Source organism: Empidonax traillii, unplaced genomic scaffold, assembly GCF_003031625.1.
Source record: "Empidonax traillii isolate 1590-97213 ecotype Southwest subspecies unplaced genomic scaffold, ASM303162v1 scaffold338:size1951571, whole genome shotgun sequence".
Lineage (NCBI taxonomy): Eukaryota > Metazoa > Chordata > Aves > Passeriformes > Tyrannidae > Empidonax > Empidonax traillii.
This window is the reverse complement of record NW_020955531.1, coordinates 1607697-1616835: the sequence shown is the minus strand read 5'-3', so window position 1 is coordinate 1616835 and position 9139 is coordinate 1607697. Positions and strand designations below refer to the sequence as shown.

Sequence of the window (9139 nt, the reverse complement as noted above, 5' to 3'; positions counted from 1 at the left end):
CCCACAAACAGCCCCACAACACAGAGTTCTGGCAGGAATCTTGGCTGGTGTTGCCAGGGCAGGGCTGTCCGACTGCTGCACCGCTTTGCGGAAGGCGCGGAGGGGCCGCGCAGATCTCGGCACACGGGATCCAGCTGCGCTGCCGATGGATCCCTGACTGCTGAACATACAATACATATTAATAGCGTCTCCTTTGTGACAGGAATGCCAAAGCCTGGTGCAGAAAACAACTCAAAGGGTATAATTAAATCAGTTAAATGGCTTGGGGAAAGAGACATGGCTACAGCCAGATTTCAACTCTCAGCACAGTCACAGGGCGCAGGGCACAACGATTAGGAGAGCAAGAACTGTAAAAGCTCCATGACCAACCACTTGCTTTTCTTTAGTTAATAAACTATAACCCATCCTTACTACAGTCACAGACCAGGTGAGTCCCTGAGCACAGAGCCCCGGGATGAAGGCAAGTGTTCAGGATAGGCAGGTCCTGTGCCGGCATCACCAGAGGTGACATTACCAGGGACAAGTAAAGCCAGTGTCAAGAACAGAAATCAAAGGCCAGTCAGTTGATTTTCATCTGTTAATGTAATGTGCAGTGAACAGCGAGCTCCTGCTGCCTTTTTGGAAGCAGAAGCTTGGGGCAGAGCGTTGCTGGAGCAGGACAGGCAGCTCCAGCTGCTGGCAGCAGCAAAGGAGCCTTTGCACAGTGGGAGATCTGGGCATGGGTGAGGGTTTCCCCGGATCACAGGTAAATTTCTCCCCACTATCGCGAGGCCCACGGCTTACCTGAATGTGAACAGCGTCTATTCACTTCTTCACATTCCAGGGGAAAAAGGATTTACTACAAAAATCAACAACGCTGGTGTGAAATATACAGTAGCCACCATTAACATCATATTTATTGTTATTTAGTTGCTCAGTAAAACATATACAGATATGTACAATATGCAGGAATACAGAAGACTGCACTTTACATATTTAAAAAAAAGAAAGAAAAATAACACTCAATTTCATGAGCTATTGTCACAGTCTTCCAACCAAGCATTTAGGAAATGAATTTAACAAGAATCAAAAAAAAAAAAAAAAAAAAAAAAAAGGTTACAGGATTGCCTAACACACAGCAGAGTCAAGTTTTCATATTTTACATGTGCAATAACATTTTTCAGAAGAGTTTGCTATGCAGTACGGATTACCAGTGTTTTGAGTTTTTTTCTCTTTTCCATGAACCAAATTCAGTACAAAGAAATAACATCCTTTTGCTTAAGGCTGTTTTAAAGCTGTAATATTCTTGGGTAGTGAATAGTGATAAAGTTATAACTGCCAGAAAGAGCCTGCAGTTTCATCAGTCAGAACCTATGAGCGGATGGACTCAAACCAACAATTTTAATAGAGAATTTCTAAGACAAAATTAGACTATTTCCTCCATTAGCCTTAAGCAATAAAGGAGAAACAATTCTATAAAAATGGGTTATGCTCTTACACACCATCCTTTGAACAGCTGTGAATCCAGCAGCTGAGAAAACCTTACACTGCAGCTCAAAAAAATTAAGCCAAATGTACCATTTGGTTTCTATTGCCCCCCACCCTCCCAGTGCCCGTCCTGCTGCCCTGCACTTGCCTCACCCCTTCTGCCCACTGAAACTGGAACTTTTTGCCTTGCTGGTGGTGCCTGGAAGTCCAACCTCGATCCCAGGTTCTGAAAGCCAGCCAGCCCCAGAGTTACCATGGAGGCCACGGGATCTGCACAGGTCCCCAAGTGATGCAGGTGACAATTCTGGTGCTCACCTCCTTCCACCTTCACACACAGTGAAAACCTTAACTAAATAACAATGAGCCTAAACCACCCCACTGATGCTCGAATAGCAGAGAATGGGTAACCCCAGGAGAAAGTGATCTGGCAACGAGATGTTTTATCACTCCTCCCAATTGAAATGCAACAGAAACTTTATGACACTGTAACTTGCAGACTAAGCACAGGGTTTCTTTTAACAAACACACAGGGAGCCAGGGCACAGGGCCGGGAGGTGGTGGCCCCCAATGCAGCTCCAAGGCTGCGTGGGAGCCTCCGGCACCGGGCTGGACAGGGAGAATCCCCATGACAAAGGCAAAGCCACCGCTGTTCACAATCCAAAGCAGATTGTGTGTCATGTACCATCAGTCTTTGGCTTCTTGTACAACATCCCCCGTCTGGAAGCCACACAGGACACACAGGTAGGTTTCACCATCCTGGCTTTGCCCTGGCATTTGGGAAACATGTAGCTCATAAAATTCTCCCCACTGACCAGCTCAGCCCCCAAAGGGAGCAAGTCTTGGGCAGGGGGCTCTGCAGTGAGCAGAGAGGTCTGACCTGGGTGCAGCTCAGCCCTGCCACTGATATGCCTGACACGGTCAGGTCGATGTTCTCTGTGCCTCAGTTTCCCTCTCCACTAGAGTGCAACTTACCTCTTCCACAACTGCCTTTTACCTACAGCTCTCAAACGTGCTTCAGTTGGAATATTACTATTCAGAAAATTACATCATTAATGAGTAAAATTAACGGGTACAATGAAATTACTGCAAGTACCACCAGCTCTGTGACAAAGCTCGAGCCCTCTGCATATGCTGCCAGTACCACATTCCCAGGTGATGAGCAGGATGTGATTGCCTGTGTTGGTCAGGATGTACCGTTTCTGTTCTGATCTTTGGCAAAAAGCAACAAAACCCTAAAAGCACAGGTTTGGTTGGCCCTGGCATCACCAGTGGCTGCCCTAGGCAGAGCTCAGTCAGTCAAGATCTAAGGGACAGGAGGTTAGCAAGAGGATTTTGTTGTGACCATATGATTCAGGAGAACTCCCAGCACACAGCCAGCCACTGGTTTAACTCCTCACTCTCTGACAGTGCTCTTCCCCACACTGCACCCACCACCCAGAGCGGAATCACCAGCAGCCAAGTGACACAGCACTCATGGCTCGGCCCCTGGAGACACAGCCGCTGGCCTCAGAACAGCCCGGCCTCACTTCACAGAATTCCACTGATTTTTAAGGAATTGCCTGCACTCTGCATTTCCATGTGAGCAAGTAAGAAAGGAAGTTCCAAGTGGATGAGAACAACTTCAGAAGAGAAGCACAAGCTGCCAATGATGAACAAGTAGAACTGCTGGTCAAATCAAGACGCACAGTTCCACTCAAACAAGGATTTCTCTTTAAAAGCATCTGAACTCTGCGTTCCCTGACAGGTTCCTTCCCGTGGCACAGGGTGTGCATCCCTGACCTCAGGAAGCCTGAAAAACCTGTTCTCTTCAGTGCAGCAGGAAAAACTAAAAACAAAGCAGCAAGTCAAGGGGCTGCACTCCATGCAGGAACGCCACCAGGCCATGAACTCGGACAAAATTTTCAGCTGTGATGGAAGACAGTACCGTACTGGGGTCACCCCAGGACCCCTCTCTGTGGACCGAGCCCCCCACAGCAGCACAAGTGCCCTGGCAGGCACAGAACTCCCAGCTCAGCACCCCCCCACGCTCTGCTGACAGGATTTAAAATCACATACTTGGGTGAGCCGGGACTTGAGGAATCACAGGCAAAGAGGCACCTTCCAGAGGGAGGCTGACAGTGATTATTCTACCAGGAGATACTTTCTGGGGATGGTGATATTTTATTGCAGGTGCAGGAGGAGCTCTGCGCTCCTGGTCACACACCCCAACAGAGGTACAAATCATCCCAGCTTTTTGTTCCAAACCAAGCGGGCGTGAGGCAGCTCCACAGCCAGTTGCTTCAGGATGGGCAAAAATCCTCATCCTCGTGGCAGCTCCAGCTTCAATAAAAAGTAAAATAATATTGAAAATCAAGATTCAAAAGTATCCAAATTTATCCAAAGTCAATTCATTGACCAGACCCATAAATCAATCCATGCATGGTTAATAAGAGCACATTCAAATCACATTTCCAAACACTGCGAGTCTCTCTGAAGCCACATACGACCCGAGAGTGAGGATTCCAGACCACCCTTGGCTTTTTAGGCAGAATTTCCTCTCCACTGCTGTCTACTGAGAATATTACGTCAAAATAATTAAAAACCCAGCACAATTATCAAAGATAAAATACAAAGCAGTCTTCAACTCCGTCCCTTCAGCAGGGACACATTTGTGAAATCATGAATAAATAACCCTGGAGAGGCCGACCTTTATTTGGCAGCCAAAACCTAATCCTCCAGTGCTGTTCCTGAGCTCCAGGATCTGCGGGAGGCGAGCTGCCGGCACGGGGCGGGACGGGGCCACTCCTGGGCGCAGGGACACACAAATAATGGACAGTATTACGTAAAACCGCTGGAGAGTCAGACCATCATGTCAGTCGTGGGTTTATCTGGTTTGCTTCCAACTTTCGTCTCGAATGAGCATTATCTAGCCCGAGCAGGAAAGCATGGCTTTCCTTTTATTGTGTGCATCCAGCAATGCTGTTCTTCAGTGTGTGGCAGAAACAGGACCTTGAATGAGTTTTGGGGGGTCTGAAGAGGGATCTCCCTGCACTGGCAGATTAGGAAACACTGCCCCTAGCAGACAGCCCCATGCATCCCCCAACCTGGGCTATCCCCAGCAGCTGCCACTGCGTTGGGACCTGAGGTGGCAGGGGCTGGGGCATCCCCAGACAAGCACAGGGGACACTGGACCTCCTACCGATCAGCAGCATCTTTCTGCAGCAAAAAATGGGCAAAAAATGGTCAGGGCGCAGGGGATTTTCTTTTTCAGCATCAATAAAGTGGGAACTGCAGGAGCACCACCAGGTCCAGGCAAGTGAGAGGGAGCCTGGGCCTTCAGAGGAGGAGATAATGACTCTTGACCATTAAGAAAACTTCCTGTTAGACTTATTTAGAAAAACCCCTTGGTACATTCCCCAGTGTGCCTGAACCAGCCCGTTCATGACAGAGCTCCATCCCGGGGCTGGGCCCAGGTACAGAGAAGAAGGGGCGTCCCGGCCTCACCAGGAGGCACAGAGCAAATGAGGCTGAACCTCATTAACAGGAGAACCTCATTCTCTCAGGAAAGGGCAGGTCCATGCCTGAACATTCGACAGAGCATCAACTGCTTGGTTTGTATGTGACTGGCAAAGGCTGGGTGTCAGTATAACATATAATTTAATGCTGACCATTTCACTTTCACTGGTGTTTATTCCTGAACTGCTGCTCCTCAGGATCACCATTGTAATAAGCACTGAACAAAGCAAAACAAAGCAAAACAAAACAAAACAAAAAACAAAACAAAACAAAAAAAAAGAAAAAAAAAAAAAAAAAAAAAAAAAAAAAAAAAAAAAAAAAAAAAAAAAAAAAAAAAAAAAAAAAAAAAAAAAAAAAAAAAAAAAAAAAAAAAAAAAAAAACACAAAGCAATGAGAAAAAAAAAAGGAGGAGGAGGAGAATCTTTGTCTTATTATGACATACGTGACTTGGACATACGCTGAGATGAAAAAGGAAAAGGCCTCATCTATAAATGTATGCCAAGGTTACAGAATAATGGGAAAAAGTGGTCTAGCAGGAAAATCTTAAGCAAAAGTGTGCTAACTGCAGAAGGGTTAACACTGGTAACATACTGTGGCAGAAGATTAAAAAAAAGTTGAGGTTTACTTTAAATTAACCCTTTCCAGTCCATATGCCACTAAGCAGGTACCAACCTAGAAAAATAGTCCACCTAGCAGTAGCGGCCCTTTGAAATTAAAAAAAGAAAAAAAATAATTTCTTTTGTTCAAGTCAGGGCAGCCACAAAAGTCCCGAATCTGTTGGAGATGTCCGAGTGCAGGGACCTCCACGTTGGCACCGCAGTCCGGCCCTTCGCCTCGCCCACGTCGTCCGTGCAGTGGACCGAGAGGCACTGCAGGTGGGTGCCCGTCTGCGCCGCCGCCGCCGAGGTCTTACTCGGGGGAAGGTCGTGGGCTGGAAAGGATTCACAGAGAGAGGTTAGGAGACCCATGACACGCAACCCCACCAACTCACGGGCGGCAGCAGGGGGGTTGCCTCACCCTCTCCCCACCGGCCCATGCCCCGGTTCCTGTGCACGCGGCATCGCATCCCCTGGCTCGGGGACACTGTGTCACCACCACTGGTGTGGCTCCCCCTCCCCATCCCTGCAGAGAGCGTCCATGGTCGATTTTTCATCAGGGCAGAAGAACAAATTGTGACATGTCTAAATGCTGGGGACAGATCCAGGACCGATGAGTGTGTCCTGGACTGCAGCACAATCGGGAGCCTTCCTCCCCTATGCACCCTCTGCTATTGAAAACGGATGCTGAAACATCTCCAAGCAGGAAGCCAGCCCTGAACCCTCTGTGCCCTCACGGTCACTCCCAGCATTGGTCTCCCTGTTCCCCTCTCTTAATGGAGTATCCTGATAATATTTTTCTAAAATATGTATGATCTTGAACCATCATTAGTTTCTGTTAACCACAAATGGAAGACTTTAATTGAAACATCCTAAACAATATCCCTTGGCCTTTTTCCTATAGATTTTACAGTTAATGTGAAGAGTAGCTAAAATGGGTGGAACACACCAAAGATGCCAAAAACTGTCTGTGAATGTTTAACCTCTCAGGACTTTACCTTCCATCACCTTTCTCCTGTTCCACAAAGCCAAGCAGTGCGGGGCTACCACACTTCATGGGGCAGCTCGCAATGCTTCCACTGAACCAGATACAAAACCAGAACTGACCAGATTCTTACACAATCACAATGATATTAATAATCCTAAACTAGGCTGGTTTAAATGGAAGATATTTTTAATGTTTGATTATAACAAGATGTCAGAGATGCTCGTATCTAAAGCAGTAGAGTAACACCACACAGAGAAACTACTGAGAATCTGGGGACATGATGCCATAAACGCCGGGAGAAGGAACGGGGCTCCAGAGCAGCACTGCTGCCTGCTCAGCCCTGCGTTAGTGCAGCCACGTGCAAACTCCACACAGAGATTGTTTACATCCCCACACAGATGTCTATCACTGCACAGCCCAGCCGGCCCCATGCGCCACCATCACCTTTCGCCGACACCCTCGCACGCTGCTCCAGCGAGGAATCCGGCAGCAGCACGGCAAAGGCGCTCACGCTCTCTACATTCCAGATGGATTCCAGTTCCCCGCAGTTGGTGTTGGGTGTTTTGATCAGTTTTGATAAATAAGCACTACCAAGGGGCTGAGCAGAAGCACGGAGCAGAGACCACCACATAATACCCAAATGCTGAGTTCCACAACCACCTTCCCAATACCTGGAGCTTCTGCTCTCCTTTCCTGTCACCCCTGAGCCTCATTGCTTCGGGAAAACCACAGGGCAAGAAAACAGACTCCTTAAATAACCACTGTTTGATTCAGTGTTCAATTTTACTTACTGTCCTGAACGCAAATATACATGAAAAATTTTTTATTTATAAAATATTCAAAGCTCAGATGGGATTGTGCAGAAAACTGTGAAAGAAAAATGTTTTTCTCACTTGTATTTGTTCACAAGGCACTCATTACCCAATATTTTTATTCTTACGTCTCGCTGACTGCACAGGACATGCTGGGCTCAGCACAGGAAGAGCCAGCGCCTCAAGATTAGTCCTTGTGACAGCAACTCTCTTCCTCTGCTGCAGAGAAAGAGGAAAGAGTCCCACAGCTGAACTGCAGCCACGAGGGGCCCGGGGATCCCAGCGGTGTTACTACAAGGGTTGCAGGAGACCCCCACAGCCAAGGACTCCCACAGTCATGGCAGAGATGGCACATTCCCCAGCCGGGATCAGAGCCAGAGCTCCACTGCATCGGCTGTGCAGGCACCTCAACAACCCCAACAGAACCAGTCCTCAGCAATGACTACTTGAAGAAGTTTATGTGTCACAAGCAACTAAAGAATAAAAAAATTAGGCTTATTTGCTTGTAAATCAGCAAATTATTCCTAAGCCGTTTGCTGTGGATAAAATTCCTAAGCAAACTACTGATAAAAGAATCAAAGCAAAATCTATCCCATAGGGATGAACAGGCCTGAGAGGAAAACCCAAGCAAAGAGGTGAGCCTCAGTTTGCAAAGTCAGTACTGACTGCCACTGTCTACGCAAGCTTCACTCACCACGGGACACCACTGTGGGAGCTCCTGCTCTCCTGTCTATTGTTAACGAGAACAGAAAATGACACATTCAAATCCAAAACAACGAGAGGATGAGAGCTCACAGCAAGGCTTGCACTGGCACAAGAATTCTCAGAGTCAACCTGGAGGGAAATCGTCAGCACAGCTTACTTTTTTCCAATATTACTGTCTTGACAAAGGTAAAATGCTTTCCTGGAAAAAAATCCTTGTAGCAAAAAATTAAAGTTGCGCTGATCCACCTGATAAGAATTATGTTCTTAAGCACAGGATACTGCCCGATGCTTGTCCAGAACAGTAGCACCCTCCCAGCAGACCTGTTCCACCAGCAATCCTTTCTGCCCCCCTCAGAGCCCCAGTGCCCCAACACCCTCAGGCCAGAGCACCCACGGTCTGGAGGGGTGATCTTAGAGGAAATGGTCAGGTTAAAATTAGTCAGGTAATGCAAGATGGTGTCACCATGTCATTGCCTTGCAGCCGTTAAATTCCAGACGAATCACTGTCAGTCGTGAAGTATCTCACTGAAAGCAAGGTATTTTCAAACAAATTATCTTTTAACTGCACAACTGCCTCTATCAGCAACTACTGCAAGAAATTTGTGTTATTAATAAAAGCAGTACCCTTTTAATAAGGGCCATCCTCCACACCCAAGATCTTGAGATGGTCTGGGTGGAGACTTCCTCTCCAAACCAAAGGACATGACACAAGAGAACCCAGGACAGACACAAGTACAACCTCTGGCTCAGAGGACAGCCTGTGCCCCTTGGAAACGGCAAATGCCGAAGCAGAGGTAACAGATAAAACACTGTATGTAAGCTCACACTATGCTGACGAGGAAGGCATGAAACTCAAAGCAGTAAAGTGACCAGAGACCAGAAGGAGTTTGGAACCAGCTCAACCGTGACGCTGTCCTACCCCACTGCAGTTGGTGATCTTGTGGTGGTTCCCAGAGCCAGTCTGCTTTTAGGTTAAGAGCTTCTGACCAAGCTTTATCCAGCCAAACACGTTCCAGGCGTTCAGCCCCAGACAAACAGCGAGCAGGCAGTGCCCAGCCAGGCTCCCCAGCCTCCCC

At 47.5% G+C, this 9139-nt stretch overlaps 1 protein-coding gene across 1 annotated transcript; it reads right to left on the bottom strand.

Moving 5' to 3' along the window:
* Positions 1-5315: 5315 nt before the first annotated feature.
* Positions 5316-8687, bottom strand: MN1 (MN1 proto-oncogene, transcriptional regulator). Its single transcript, XM_027892124.1, has 2 exons — positions 6991-8687; positions 5316-5893 (listed from the first exon to the last, which is right to left on the bottom strand). Exons 1-2 carry the CDS (start codon positions 7175-7177, stop codon positions 5706-5708), a joined length of 375 nt encoding a protein of 124 aa, XP_027747925.1. The 5' UTR covers positions 7178-8687; the 3' UTR covers positions 5316-5705.
* Between the last annotated feature and the right edge of the window lie 452 nt (positions 8688-9139).

Coding starts and splice junctions, on each gene's coding strand:
- MN1 (XM_027892124.1), bottom strand. CDS start 7,177: ATGTGGTGGTCTCTGCTCCGTGCTTCTGCTCAGCCCCTTGGTAGTGCT. Junction 5,894..6,990: donor TGCGAGGGTGTCGGCGAAAG/GTGATGGTGGCG, acceptor AATCCTTTCCAG/CCCACGACCTTCCCCCGAGT.